The sequence below is a fragment of the Hermetia illucens genome, chromosome 1 (genome assembly GCF_905115235.1).
Source record: "Hermetia illucens chromosome 1, iHerIll2.2.curated.20191125, whole genome shotgun sequence".
Taxonomy (NCBI): Eukaryota; Metazoa; Arthropoda; class Insecta; order Diptera; family Stratiomyidae; genus Hermetia; species Hermetia illucens.
This window is the reverse complement of record NC_051849.1, coordinates 127,363,296-127,379,705: the sequence shown is the minus strand read 5'-3', so window position 1 is coordinate 127,379,705 and position 16,410 is coordinate 127,363,296. Positions and strand designations below refer to the sequence as shown.

Below are 16,410 nucleotides of genomic sequence, written 5' to 3'. Positions count from 1 at the left end.
TCTTTTTTTTGGCCCTGAAAACTACCTCGATAAAGTCTCCTTCGGGCATGTCGTCCTCTTTCCGCGTTTTCCCCAGTTCGCTTTGCAGGGGGCTATCTGTGGTCCGTTTGACGCAAGCAGCGTTCTCAGCAGAGAGTGTGGCTGTTTCTGCTCTCCAATCATCTTCCGCTTTTCTCCATGTTCGCCTATAGAAGGAGATGCGATCCAATAGTTCCTCCAGTTCCATCAACCCGTTTTTGACGCCGCACACGCTTCACCACTGCTGCGGTTTTCCTGATGAACCGTTCCTCTTTGGCTCTAGCTAGGACGAGCGACTGCACTTTCACTCGGTTTGTATCATACTCCATCTGCTCAGGACTAGCGAGTCTCACTGGGCTTTCTTTCGTAACAGGAGCACTACAAGGTATTGGAGTTGCCATCTCCGCAAGGTCGGTCACGCCACTTGATAAGGCCCCGGGAGCCCCGGTGTCACATCGGGCATGTCAGCCTTCGCTGCCTCTTCCGCTAATCGTTGCGGTGAACGACGCATTTTTGCACTGCGCTCAAACGCATTCAGCTCTTCGTCCTTCTCTGTTATTTCGTCGATTACTTTATTAATTTATGTGCTTTCTCCATGAAAAACCCACCAACGCATCGTGTGCAAAGGAGCGGGCCGCAATAATGAAGAATGGATGTACCCTCGAGAACCCAGCCCCTACCCCAGTTCCCTGAGGCCTGACATACGCTTAGCTGATCCCGGAATTCACAGACGAATCAGCGCTCGCTCGGAGCAACGCGGTCTACTAACACCGGTTCAATGCAAATTACCCGACCAGAGTCACGAAGGAGCTGGCTCCTCATACACGTCACAACTACCACCATGGCAGAGCTAGGCTCACATCACCCTATTGACGTCGACAGAGCGCTGTCGGCTGACGGCTTCGGAGACTCCCAGTGGGTCCCAACGTGTACCGGTTTTCGCTTCGCTCTTCACCGAGAAGCTTTTTCGAGGTTACTACCTAGGATGCAGTTATACTGTCAGCTAGGGGGTAAGAACTACTTACTCCGGCACCTCGGGGACGTCACACCCCGCACCGTAAGCGACCCGTTAAAGAGCACTGAAATCTCAGATGGAATCTTATTATTTAACCAATTTTCCGGCAATTTAATTACAGGGATTGTAACTCATAGCCTAAACGGCAAATTTTTAGTAAAATTTGAGAACTCTACAATATCCATCAATAACCGAACGTTCATTTCTGAAGAAATTTCTGCAGTTCATGTGTTCCCCTTATATCACAGTTGCTCCCAAACGAAAGCGAATTCCATGAGAAACTTTCATTAGAAATGATGAAAGAGCTCAATTTCAATAAGACAAAAGAAATTCAACTCTTACAATCCGACCCCAATTTTCACATAATTATAAAACTGGCCAAATTAATTGTCTCCGTGAAATATTGTTTCGTGCCTTGCTGCACAAATAACTCCACAAAATCCCCGCAGAAAGCTTTGTTATCTGTTCCGTAGAGAAATATTCGGGAAAAATCGGTCGTCATCGTCCAACTGAATCCAGTTTCTTTGGAGTCAGGCTTAAATTGTGACAATCATTTTAATATGAGTTAACATTTTTTAAACTTTAACTCAAATCTTAATTGATAATATATGACTGCCTTAGAATTTCAATATTATTCAAATTTAAATCAAGTCGCAAGAGAGGAGATACGCAGAATATTCAACCAGCCCAAGGTTTGAATCCCACTTACTGCAAATCCCCTTTTTCGCGGCCTCTGAATCTTCCAGAAACTTACTTTTTATCATCGGTGATGCGAATAAAATTTTTTGTGAATGAAATTTCTTGTGCAACTGTGTTCAGGCATTATTTCCGCCAAAGCCGTGTAAACATTGCCCTGGCACATTAACTGCACCCCTCCCGCTGAATTGTCTCTATAACTTTTACGCTGGCATATGTAAATCAATTATGTAACAATATGGCCAAGATTTCCTTAGTTTAATTTCTCACACTTGTAAATTGGGAAATATGTTTAAAGCAATTGATGGAGGCCGATATTAATCAACATTATAACACTATTATTATACTTAGTATAGTGATGGTTATGGTAAATTCCCGTTTTGACACCTTTCTTTTCGGGAACGTTGTACTTGCCAGAATTTCCTATATAGGTAGCTTGTTACCATTATTGCCGAAACGTAAGGTAAATTGAAGGATTTTCCACTTTTCTTGATTAATTAAAGTAACAAATAACAAACACTAGACCATACGCTTTCATATATGATAAATAAGATTAAAATTCCTCACTCCGTTATGTCACATGAGGTGTCAGTCAATCACCACGTTTTCTTCTCCGCCTTGTGAGAATTCTATTTTTAAACTATCAAAATTTATAAATGAGCGTTCCGATTTGGTTTTCTTCAACAGATATGGTAATTGAGCAACTGAAAGTACTATTTCGGGGTAAAAATATATAGTTACATTCTAAGGCGGGGAGTTTAATATAGTGATACCCGAGGAGCAGCCAGCGGCTATCTGTCAATACCTTAGAATGAGGTTGGGGATGGGGTGCCCACCAAGAGACAAAAGAAAAAGCCCCTAGGGGAATCGTCGGAGGTGGGGCCCCTCACAGCCATCCCCAGTCCAATTTGAACCAGCTCGCGGTCTCGACAAACAAGAAAGAAAGGATCCCTTCTATCATCGGGTGTAATTTTTCCGGGTTTTGGAGGAAAAGAGATTGAAAGTAACCCTTAGAAAACCAGGGCAGATAGGACCATCATATTCGCTGAGTCCGCTGATAACCATCAATAGATTTGCACTTTTCTTAAAGACCTACGGCTGAACGCCACAACAAGTAGCCATTCTTAATTAAGGACGCAGTGCTTAATTATTCGGGGCCTCCACCAGGAAATAGACTTTCAGTCGCAAGTTTAGTGATAAAAAGGAATAAAGCTCTTCGCTATAAAGCTGACTAGGCTGACCCAGGATCATTCTTGAGACCATTTGACGTAAACAACGGTCTAAAACAAGTAGATACTCTATCGTACATTCTCTTTAACCTCCCCTGGAAAAAATGATTCGTGGTGCTAAGGTAAATGCGAGAGGACCCATTCTCTTTAAGTCCACTCAATTAATGACCTATACTGACGATATCATCATCATGGGAAGATCGACCCGAGACGTACAAACTGCCTTCATCCAGATCGAGCAGGCGGCGTCAATGAAGGCAAGACGGAATGTATAATGGTAACGACAGCGCCAAAAACCAAAAAACCAACAACATCTGATCGCACTGTCAAACGAGAATAACAGAAATAGGAAACTAAAACTTTGAGATCGTTAATAATTTCTCTTATTTAGGATCGAAAATCGCAACTGACGACAGTTATGACGATGAAATCCGCGCACGGTTGTTGGCAGCCAACGGAGCCTATTTCAGTTTACAAAACCTATTTCGCTCGAAATATCTCATCATAGGGTCCAAGCTCATAGTGTACAAGGCAATGATCTTGCCAGTCCTTACGTATTCCTCGAAAACTTGAGTTCTTAGCAAGAAAAATTGAAAATTATTGGCCGTGTTCGAGAGAAGAATTCTCCGAAGAATTTTTGGCTCGCTGCATGAGGATGGACGATTCCATAGCCTACATAACGACGAAATCTATGAGCGGTACCATGAACGTCAGGTTGTGGATAAAATCCGGCTCAATAGATTACGGTGAGTGGGACACTTAATCGATATGGAAAGTCTATAAGGGCAATATCTATGGTAGAAAAGAAGACGAGGCAGACCCTGCCTGAGATGGAGTGAATTGGTGGACCTCGGCACAAAACCGGGATGTCTGGAGCTCCATATTAAGGTAGGCCTAGACCGGATACCGGTTGTTGCGCTGTTGATGATTATGATCTTATTTGTATGGATTAGGATGCTGTTAATTCGCATGAAATTGATAAGTTTGAATTGCTGTAACTTTGATCCTAATAGTTGGATTTTCAGGGAGCTTGGCATGCGAATGCACGATACTACCCTCTGTACTACGAATATCAATTATTCTCGCTAATTATGACGTCAACATCTTATTTGCATGGCTTTGGAAGCAGTAAATTCGTGCGAAATTGATAAGTTTGAACTGCAATAACTTTGACGTTAATGGCCAGATCCCCATGAAATTTGGAAAGTATGTACGAAATATTGTCCTCTATGCCGACGCGAAATTTGCAATTCACGTCAAATCAGATTCGGAATGTACTAATTCAGACCTTTCATTCAATACCCCATATGACTATCTTCGATAAAAAAAAATTGTACATCCCCCTTTACTTGTATGGGGAGCCCCCCTTTAAACTGCACACAAATTTATGTCATTCACTGTATAGGTGGGATTTCATAGTTCTCATACGTCCACCAAATTTCGTTTCGATTTGTTTTACACAAAACCTGAAAAATCAGTTCCCTAACCCGATCAGAAGACTTGCTACCAGCCTTTTCGAAAGAAGGTCGGAAATGAAATTTCCGATCTTTCACCCGTAACATCTAGAGTGCCACAACAACCAGTCTCTGGTTCAACCCTGTATAACTTTTCCACGGCTGACATTCCGCCCCTTCAAAACAAAACTGATCTAATTCAATTTGCCGATAACGCATTAGTTTATTCTGTAGATCTGCGACCCAGCAAGGCAATTAAAGCGGTAGAGAAGTACCTCATACTTGAGTAGAATCTACTTTCTTCTTAGGAGGAAGGTAGGTCTAAGCACCAAAACCAAACTGACTCTATATAAAACCCTGGAGCGACCGATTATATGTAACGGAACACTAACTTGGATCACATGCTTATCGGAAGCCATGCAAAAGTGCAGAGCTTTTGAACGCCGGACAGTGCACAACACCAAAGAAGTAAATAAATTACCTTTTTTAAAAAAAAATAATCTACTAGTAATATTTATTCTTCTTTTTCTTCAGCCTTTGTCCCGTTCACAAGCAGGGTCGGCTCGTCGTGATCGGCTTCGCCATTTGGCTCTATCGAATGCCTGATCTGGGTGCAATCTCGAGGCTTTCAAATCCCCATCCAGCGTATCAAGCCACCGTTGCTTAGGTCTGCCTTTTGGTCGTTTACCATCGACTTCGATGTTCAGACCAATCTTTGCAAGTGAATTCTCGTTTGCACGAATTGCGTGACCATACCATCGAAGACGCCTCTCTCGCAACTTTTCCACGATCGGTGCAACCCCATAACGATCGCGGATATCCTCATTTCGGACGTGATCTAAACGTGTGACGCCACTAGTCCAACGTAGCATCTTCGTCTCCATTACCGCAAGACGTCGTTCATTGTCTTTTATGGTCGGCCAACACTCAGAACCATAGAGAGCGACTGGACGGACGACATTGCGGTAAATTTTAGATTTGAGACCACTTGTTCCCTCATCTAAGCAAACAAGTCTAAAAACTTAAGATCATGTCTAGATTTAAGTCACTATGAGAAAATCAAAACCCAAAACCTATCTATGTACATATCCACATTGATCGAACGCATCTAAATATCTCTGCTTTGCTTCGTGCATAAAGCCAAATTTCATTAGCATATACATAAATTCACATGCATACATCTGGCTCGAGTAATTGATACTAATATGCAAATAACTAAAAACAGCCAAAAAAGGAAAACCAAAGTATCCCAATGCACCCCGCATTCTTGTGAGTTCACTCTATATGATGATAAAGTCATACACGTGTGAGAGTACCAAGAATTTACGTGAAATACAAAATTTTGACTCTCTATAACTATGGCAATATAGTCGTATTTCCTTGAAACTATTATGCCCCATATTACTCCTCATACTGTTGTCAAATTTTGAACTTCTAGGATAAACTTTCCAAATATATAGTATTTACTTATTATTAACTTAATTTAATCAGATATAGAAATTAGATCTAGATTTCGTGTTAATGCATCAATGTAAAAAAATTTAGACTTTTCGATAAGATAGGTTCTGAGAATGGGATCTGTTTCAGTTTAGAGCGCCCCCAGTTTGAGCCCCGAAACATAGGAGTCATTCATTTCCAGAAATAAGATCAGCTTCAAAAATTGCAGATTGAACCCCTTATTTGATACCCCACATGAACTTCCTCTACGAAAAAAATTTACACGCCCCTTTCGAATGTATGGGAAGCCCTGTTAAACTCAACCGGAAGTAGCGCTATAAGTAAAGAGATTCACAGACAATACGCTCTCACCAACGACGAAGACTCAAAGTATTTTTTCTCAAAAAGCGAAACATATCTCGTTTTCGGAATCTATTCAACCAAAAAAAATATGAAAACAAGTCGGGAAACCGGAAGCTGGGCGCTTCAGGTATGAAAGGTTTTGTTTGCTTCTTCTGTGGGTATATTTAAGTGTTGAACTATCCCATTTGTACGTAGCTCGTTATGTATATGCATTTAGCATGTCTGACTACCCACTGATATTGATATTTAGTTGCAGTAAATTTACACGGTAAAGACAACTTTGAGCTACTCTAACTTTGTTACTAATAGTATGATCAAACTTGGGTATAACATGCTTCATATTATATTTTATACTACTACCAACTTTTATAACTCTGGGATAAACTTAAGGGGGTTTAACTCAATTTCTCCAAAAATATTGTAATATACTATTATTACCTTAGTTTGACCGGATATCGATATGGAGAGTATTTAGAGGCTTGGGCACCATATAGAGGCAGCTTCATTATTTTTCTCAAATTTTTCGGTTGGGTAGTTTCTGAGAATGGGTCCGTTAAAAAAATTATCACCTTCGACCCGTCCCACTCTCCGCCTTTCTAATAAATCTCAAAATTAAGGCTGAATTAAGGCTGACTTCGAAAAGTACTAATCCAGACCTTTCATTTGATATCCCACATGACTATATTCGGTGAAAAAAATTTTTACACCCTCCTTTTACATGTATGGGGACCCGCCCTAAATCTCAACGTAGAAGGATATCACTCCCTGTATGCCTGGGGGTCCACAATTCCCACCTTCTCACCAAATTTCGTGCTAATCGGTATAGCCGTTTCTGAGAAAAGTGCTTGTGACAGACAGGCAGACAAACAGATAGACAGACAGACATTGAACCGATTTTAATAAGGTTTTGTTTTGCAAACAAAACCTTAAAAAGAAGTCTAAGTGATGCATCTACATGAAATCTAACAATCAAAATACATCCCATTCCGATACCTACTCGAATAAAGTAAATAATAGCATATTAGCATGTTCTCATAAGTGACAATATAGGCGATAACTCGGAAGGCAATCCTACTATTATTGACAAAGTTATAAAAGATTAAAATTTTGCATTTCACGTGAATTTATTGCACTCCTCCCTCATCGTCATATGAAGTGAACACATCTGAACGACGGGGCGCACTGGAATATATTCGTTTTCTTTTTAAAAAAAACTTATTAAAATCGGTTTACTGTCTGTCTGTACATGAACGCTCACGAATGGAGTAAGTAACATAATTCTACATCGAATTTAAGGGGGTGTCCCCATACATGCAAAAATTCATGTGGGGTATCAAATGAAATGTCTCGATCAGTACTTTTCGAAGCCGGTTTGAGTTTTGACATTTGTTGGAAAGGTAGAAGTGCCTGGGGTCGAAATTGATCATTTCTTTAACGGACCCATTCTCAGAAACTAGCCAACCGAAAAATCTGAAAAAAAAACACCACTATATGGTGCCTAGCCTCCAAAATACCCTCCCTACCGATGTCTATTCAAATAAAATTAATAATAGTATATTACTATAATTTTTAGTAATTGAGTGCAAACCCCCCTTTAAGTTCATCCTCGCACCATGAAGTTTCCCAACAATGTAGGGTATAATATGGAGCATGATGGTGACAATCTCATTATTACTAGCAAAGTTACAATAGATCAAAATTATTGCTTTTTTGCAAATTCTAGACTTTGAATGTCATTATCACCTGAATGTGGATATTTTCATATAATATATGCATATATTACGTGCTAGGTACTAATGGGAAAAATGTCTTTACAAAAGAAAAACACGAAACCTTTCATACCTGTAGCATCCAGCTTCCAGTTTCCTGACTTATTTTTAGTTGTGTCTAGTTATTGGTATATCAGTAACAACTACTCGAAACAGAGATATGTATACTGAACCAATTAAAAAGTGGGACAGTTACTGAGGTACAATTTGAAATCAAATATCTCAAAAACCATTTGATATTTTTAAATGAATTATGAATTAAAAAACAATAACCTTTTGTGGTTATTTTCTGCTATTATTATTATTTGATTAATTCTATTTTACACATAAATATTACAGAAAAAAACAAAAAATGACCGTTTATCGCAGCCAAAATAAAATTTTATATCGCAATACGTGATGTGATTGCTGCTCTAAAGAAGGTACCTTAATGTTTCTTGTTGTATTTAGAACTTTTGGGCTCCCTGACGTATAGAAAACGGTTAATTCGTTGCAATTATCGGACGTTAAAGGGCAAAAAATTAATAATGAGCAGCTGTCCTGCAACTCCAATGAACTGATCATTAAAAAATATAAAAGCATTTAGAAAATAGCTGCAAGAGAAAAAACCAACTTTCCTGAACATCACGCAATAACAACTTTAAAGAAATTGTCTCCGTTTCTCGCAAAACAGGTGGTGATGGAACTATGAAAGTCTAGTCAGAGCAAACAAAACTTGCTACTTTGAAAATTGAAGACTATGAATGTCAATATCACCCGAATGTGGATACTCTCACATAATATATGGATATATTACGTACTACGTACTAAGAAATACAGCTTCCAGCTTCCGGTTTCCCGACTTGTCATTAGTTTGTATTGATAAACCGATTGGTGCAAGAACGAAATACAGGGTGCGGCAGCATAACTTCCTTTTTTAAAATGCGCGCCACTCAGTTAGTTGATGTCATAGCGGAGCGCTAGTGGTCTCGTTCAAGAGGGGATACTGTAAAGTTTTGTTCCGACACGGTTCAGTCGCCATCATGCGTTGGAATAGTAAGAAGCGTGCCTTTGCCGTTGAGGTTTACTTTTCAAGCGGATGTTCGGTTATTGCAACACAGCGTGCATTTCAGAATCGCTTTAATTTAGCCCCGTTGGCTCCCGTCCCAGACCGCAAATCAATTGTTACATGGGTCACTACATTCAGACAAACTGCAAGTGCGACAAAAGGAAGAACTGGAGTCCCTCGGCCCGTTAGATCACTTGAGAACATTGAAGCAGTGAGAGCGTCAATGTTGCGATCGCCACGGCGTTCTGCGCGCAAACACGCATCTGCCCTTGGACTATCCGATCGTTCTGTGAGAAGAATTTTTGGTGATAATCTTCATTTTCATCCCTATAAGACGGCGATAGTGCAGGAACTTTCAGAACGTGACTTCAATTCTCGGATGAACGCGTGTGAGCTTCTTCTTGATATCGTTCCCAAGGGTGCTATTGTTTTTTCTAGCGATGAAGCCCATTTTCATTTGTGTAGGTCGGTTAACAAACAAAACATGCGCTACTGGGCTGACACCAACCCTCGAGAATTGCATCAAAAGCCTTTGCATTCACCCAAAGTCACAGTGTGGTGTGCAATTTCCTCAGCTGGAATTATTGGTCCCTGGTTTTTTTAGGAAAATGAGGTTACAGTGACAATGAATTCGGACCGGTATGTAAACATGCTACAGGTTCCAACAAGACGGTGCAACAGCGCACACTTCAAGAGCATCGATGGCTGTTTTGAGGGAAGACTTTCCAGAGCGCCTTATCTCAATTAGAGGCGATTTGGAATGGCCGGCACGCTCTCCCGATCTATCCCCTTGTGATTTTTTCTATGTGGTTTTTTGAAATCCCGTGTTTATGTGAACCGTCCAAGAACCCTACAAGATTTGAAGACCAACATCCAAGAAGAAATTGCCAACATAACACCTGCTATGCTAACAAGAGTCATGACAAACGCCAGAAATCGGTTTACGCAATATATGGAGAATGGGGGACGTCACCTAACAGATTTGATCTTCAAACAATGTAAATACAAACTTTAGACATGTACCTACATTATAAAAAATAAATCAATATTTTCCGATGCATACAATAGTTTTTATTGAGTTTTGAAAAAAGGAAGTTATGCTGCCGCACCCTGTATAAAAAAATGAAAACATAAATTGGGGAAACGAATGGGAATGGGGAAACGTATATTGGAAATTGACACAAGCGCCCAGCTTCTTATTTTTTTGTATGTAATACCTTACTATTTACTAATACGTGCATGTTTTTATTTCCTTCCATTGATTTCATTGATTTAACAAAAACCATCCCCAAAGGTAACAAACAAATCTTCGCGCGCAGGAAGGATAATTTTCATGTGTTTAAATTATCAGTTTTTTTAATTTCAACCAATTCAAACGGATTTAAATGTCCGCGCCATGTTGTGTGACGTCACAAATAAGTCAAGAAAATTCCATAGACCAGCAACTGGCAGTTGCTCATGAAAATATCAAAGCACATGAAGTTAATTTCGGTCGCGAAATATCAAGAAAGGCGGCAAAATATTGTTCCAGTAACTGCTGCACAAATAATTACTTAAAAACCTGCTCAAAGTTGAAATCCGGTTTCTTTGAATTCGAGTTTATATTGTGGGGATCATTTCCATGTGAGTTAATATTTATTTCCGCCCAAACAGTGTAAACATTGTCCTTGTCGATTAACTGCGCTCTCGCCAATGTATTGTCTCCATAATTTTTACGCTTTTACCTGCAAATCAATTATGTAGGAATATGGCGAAGATTTGCATAGTCATTGGCACGACAATCCAATTACAATCAGCGTGCAAGATCGTAACGGTATACTACAGGATTATAGTCAATGTGGTCAGCAATGTGCTCGCCCGTGGTTATTGCCCTAATTTGACTCATTCATAGCTGAGTCGACTGAAATCCGGCTTTAAGTCATTGCACCCAGTGAGATTTGAACCGCAACCTTCCGTACAACAATCTGGTGCTCTCACTCAGATACCTTTCTGTTTTTTTTTGGAAGTCGCTACACAGCTTGTTACCATTTCTGGCGAAACGCAAAGTTACATTAACGGAACATTTTCCCTCCTTGCTGTTAAAAACTGATTGATTACTTCAAAAGCCGGAATTAACAAACACTAAACCGTATGTTTTGACGTAGCTAAGATTTAAACTACTCACCCAGTGACGTCATATGAAGTGACAGTCAATCACCGCATTTTCCTTCCCGCCTTCTGAAAATCCGCTTTGTAGACCATTTCAATCAATAAATGAACGCTCCAAATTAGTTTTTTCAACAGACATGTGAAGTGGGCTGGCGAAACAACTATTAGAGCGTAAAAAAACATATAGTTATTTATTAAACCAGAAGTCTGAATTTAGGACAGGAAATTCTGACGAGAAGTCAATTGGGCTAGGGTGCTAGTTTTCATTTTATGTGCCTCTCCGAGAATGCCACTTACATCAAGTTTTGATATTTCTTTGCGGATCCACAAGCATGACCCTGAACTCTAATATTTCGGTTACTCTTCAAGGCAATCGTTACACACGCAATTGCGAATGAATGTTATGGCGATATAACCAACGTTTTTGGAAGTAAAATTTTAAAAAAATTTATAGTGCTTCTTTGTAAATGCACGTTGAAAGTAAAATTTATTATCACGTAACATGTTGCAAGCATACTCGTTAAGGTAATAGGGGAATACGTACCAGTTGCTAATCAGAAAGCGAAACACCAAATTCTGGTTCTTATTATTGTTTATTTTAAATATTTCCATATTTAGTAATATTAGACTTTGGTTTACATTATTTGAATAAATAAATTTTGATTATTTCCATTCTACAGAATGCAAACATTGAAACAATACTCCATGAAAGAATTGATCTTTAAGTAGACTTTCATTCACTTATTACAGTAGTTGCGTTCTACACTAAATGTTATTTTGTACAGTAACCTTGTTAATTGCAGTGGTGACATTTTTGCAAATGCCCATTCGGTATTATCTGAGCTAATTTAATAAAACAAGTTCTTCTATTGAGATGAACAAATACGTCTTAGAAAATATCAACCAAATGAAATCTCGAAATTCTTTCTAGACTTAAGGGGGCTTACTTATTTTGGTAAAAGAGCTTCCAACCCGTTAAAGAAATTAGCAGCCCAATATCCCTGCCTTCCCAACTGTAACATTTCATTTAACTAAACCTTTTATCTGTTCTTTTCAGCAAAAGCTATTCTTATTAATTTATTCATCGATATTAGCAAGCGTCATAACTGTCTTATGAATATATATTTGTTCATAAATTTCTGTTCTAGTGTAATGAGGGTAAAAGTTTTGAAATTTCAACGGACCCTTACAGTGAACTAAATCTGTCAGTGGGACATTCTCCTGGATATGTTTTCTAAATGTTTTTAAAAATCAAATGGAAGCAATTAAGTACTCCGACAAGACGAAAGGGACTCTAATGATGAACTATCTACACACTATTGTTAATATCAATTGTAATTTTACGTATTTTTATTATTTACAGCGCGTTAAGTATGCTTTTATACAAAAATCTAAAATACATCTAGATACTCGTAAGTAGACCGAAATAAATCTAGTGATAATCCATTCGGGGCGCATACAATGCTGTGTGGAGCGTCAATGTGACACCCCGGTTAATACTCACAGCTGGATAAAAAACGCCGTATAAATCGCGAAACGCGACAGACCCCTGTGGCATTTCATTTACTACAAAACTGAGGGTGTGACGTTCCAGATCCAAAAGTACACCAATTGTGCTACCAGAGCTGATTCCACCTTCTACACGACGCTCGTGGACCGAGTTGTGTTGGAACCAAGATCGTTGCCGGTCGATGTACATTGCAAAAGCTTTTTCATCTTTTCCTGTGTGGATAAAGAAGGAAACCTGAATTATCAGTTATCTGAATATAGACAAAAAAATTAAATTTGCCCGTGAGAAAAAAAAATTGAATCATTGAAATTTGTGTCCAAAAGTGGTAATTAATATGACAATATATTGATTTTAAAATTTCCCAAAAGCACTTTTGGTACGTTGAAAAGTTGTAACCCTTCTAAACATGGGTTAAATCGGTTAAAAAACATTTTAAAAGTTGAAATAATAAAACTTGTTGTTTCTTTTTCGTTGGTGTGGGTATTTATTCTTGCAAATACCGATATTTCGGGAACCACTTGTTCCCTTCATCAGTGCAAACAAGTTGCACACCAACGAAAAAGAAACAACAAGTTTTATTATTTCAATTAATTAATCGTTGGAAACACCGCATAATTTCACTCTGATTTTAAAAGTTTTGTGCAAAAACAAAACCTCATTAGAATCGATTCAACGCACGTTTGTTTGCCTGTGTTGCAATTGATAAAACTGGCCTAACTTTTAACATCAGCCAGAAGATAAGAGAGTTAGTTACGTACGTTCTCAGAATCTATCCAACTAAAAATACGGAATCTAGGCCTCAGAACACATCCCATTCGATATCCTCGCCTAATCTACTCAAATAATAATAATAGAAAAGTTTTTTTTAATAAAATCCCTTAAATTCACTCTAGAAGTACAAAACATGACATTAGTATAAGCAACAATACAGGGCATAATAGTGTTTGATGGAAATTCTACTATTATTAACAAATGTGCACATGACTTAGTGGTTAGACGGCTGAGCAGTCGACTCAGCTAGGAATGAGTACCTGAGTCAAATCAGATAATAATCGCAGGCGAACGCAATGCTGACCACAATGCCTACTACAGGGTATTGTAATCCTGTAGTGTGCCGTTACGGCCTTGAATTAAGTACAATAAAACACTTTAAAGCCTAGATTTTTGTTATATAAGTTCTCAGTTGTTTATTGCGACGCTGGTCAATTTGCAAATTCACAAGAACACCAATCAGGAAGCAAAGAAAGCGATCGCTGTTACTCGAGCGGTCCATTACAAAAATCTTTACGATAAATTGAGTCCTCGGAACGGTGAGAGACCTCTGTCGACTTGTTAAAAGTTGACACCAACGGAATATAACTCTTATACTGCTACGAGAAAACCATTCATTAGCGAGGTAAATAAAAGAAGCGTTTACAATTTGCTTTAAAGCACGCTGATTGGCCAGACAAATTCCCAGAATATATTCGTATTCTAAAAAGGGAATATTCTGGTATTTACACGACTGTATGCTCACGTCCAAAAGTAAATATAAACGCATTCGTATTTACGAATACGAACAAGAATTCTGTTGGATTAATACGAGAATTTCCAAGTGCAAATGCGACTTTAGTTGTATCATAATGGTAGTATTCGCCTGGACAGCGAATATTAGCGCCTTAATGATCTGATCATAAAAGTGAAGCGATGGCAGCATTAAGTTGATACGGACTTAGGACTACATCATTTTCAAAACGAAGATCTGATCATGTACGTACGTATGATGGATTCGGACTTAATATCCAATAAAAGAATTAAAAGACGTTGCAGGTGTAGACAAAAAAAATGCACATTCAAACTTGGAAGGTATTTTCAAGCCAGAAAAATTGCACTGCAAAGGCATTGTTCTCTTCTGGGGTTGTGTCAGGTAAATGTCTTCGCTTGTATCAGATAGAAAAATGTCTGTATCAGCTTCTCATACATGTGAATGAAGGGTGCAACATTTTTTTTCATAAAATGTGGCCATGTGGGGTATCAAATGAAACATTTGATATCGGGTGAAACATAGGGAAGTGAGGGCTCAAAATATGACCATCAAAAAGTGTAACAGGTCTCGTTCTCAAAATCTGTCCAACCGAAAAACCTGAAAAAAAATCACAGTGGTGCATACGAAATCTAGGCAAAATACATCCGGTTCCTATATCTGCACAAATAAAGCTAATAATAGTATATTTCCACATTTTAGAAATTTACCCGGCAACCCCCCTTATGTCTATCCTAGAAGTACAATGATGTATGGATGTGAAAGATAATATAATGAACAATTTGGTCAAGTTTGAAGAAAATCCAATCATTATTGACAAAATTATAGGTGGTGAAGCTTTGCCATTTTTTCGTAAATTTCGTGCATTCTACAACACCATCCCATATCAATTCGTCAATATCACAATGAAGTGAATTCAAAGAACTATTTTGTTTTAGTTTTTCAGTCATTTTTATTTGAATATCAATTACTCCAAACAGACAAGTAGGTATATAGTATATGCGTGCTAATGAAGTTTGCGGGAAGTGTCTAATTCAGATAGATACATTTGTACATTAAACCAACCAACGTGAAATTTATTTTAGAAATAGGAAGTGGAATTTCACATAAATTTCCGCACAATAATTTAATAAACAAGTCGGGGAACCGGAACCTTGACGCTTCAGATATAAACGGTTTTGTGTTTCCCTATGTGAGGAGCGATGAGTGCATGACAGTTCCGTGTGTACATAGCTAATTTCTATTTTCTAGAAATCGATTTGATAGAGCACTGTATTGATAATAATCACCCTCATAGGCTTCACACTAGGAGTTTAATATTATTAACAAATGTGAAGAACTTAACCTACAACAGATAGAAGCTCTGCTGCTCTGCTTCAGGTATGAAATGTTTTGTTTGTTTCTGCTATCCCATTTGCACGTAGCCCTTAAGGGAAAGGAATTTTTGTTTGGCATCAATTGTATCTAGATATAGGGTAGAATATGGCAAAATGATTTTTTAATATTCGAAGTAGCTCGGAAATTATAGTGTTAAACACGTAATAAGTCACATGCCACATTTATGTCGATCGCCGTAATAAATCGCGTATTTATCGGTCCAAATGACGTTCGAATAACTTCACTAAAAGGACAAAAATTGAACCCAAGGCTATACATGTGTTTCTTAAAGAAACCTAAGGTTTATGGACTAGGTATAGCAGATTAATGACCAGTTAAGATTTTATGGCTTAAAATCACATTCTACTGTTTAAATGCGTTTTTCCCGAAACTGCAAAACCAAACAAAATTCTTTGAAATGTTCACGACTTATTCAGAACATATAATATTTCTATGGTCCGCAAACTAGGATAATTGAGATTCATTTTTTTATTCATTAAAGAAGCCTTAAAAAAAACAACAAAATTCATAAAAAAAGTTCAACACGGCGCCAAAAATTTAGCTTTTATTATTTTTTAATAACCCTAGTTTGCAGACTGTAGTTAAGTCCGCACTTTAAAATGCCATTTACTTTTCTTCTTTAAGATGGTCGTAGCGCCCTTTGGTGTGGCAGCAGAAAAACACATTTTTTGGAGATCATCATCAACGACGCAACAACCCACTCCCAACTCCAGACATCGCGATTTTGCGCCGATGTCCACCAATTCGATATCCCTGAAAGCTGTCTGGCGTCCTGACCTACGCCATCGCTCCATCTCAGGCAG

General features: G+C 38.5%; 1 protein-coding gene across 3 annotated transcripts in view; it reads right to left on the bottom strand.

Moving 5' to 3' along the window:
- Positions 1-11,751: 11,751 nt before the first annotated feature.
- The window catches only part of LOC119646124 (E3 ubiquitin-protein ligase TRIM9), a 169,019-nt gene continuing 164,360 nt past the window's right edge, over positions 11,752-16,410 (bottom strand). For all 3 annotated transcript variants that reach the window (XM_038046474.1, XM_038046475.1, XM_038046473.1), the window contains one exon: positions 11,752-12,899. In XM_038046474.1, the coding sequence (XP_037902402.1) occupies positions 12,610-12,899 (290 nt within the window). In that variant the 3' untranslated portion in view covers positions 11,752-12,609. The remainder of the gene's footprint in view (positions 12,900-16,410) is intronic.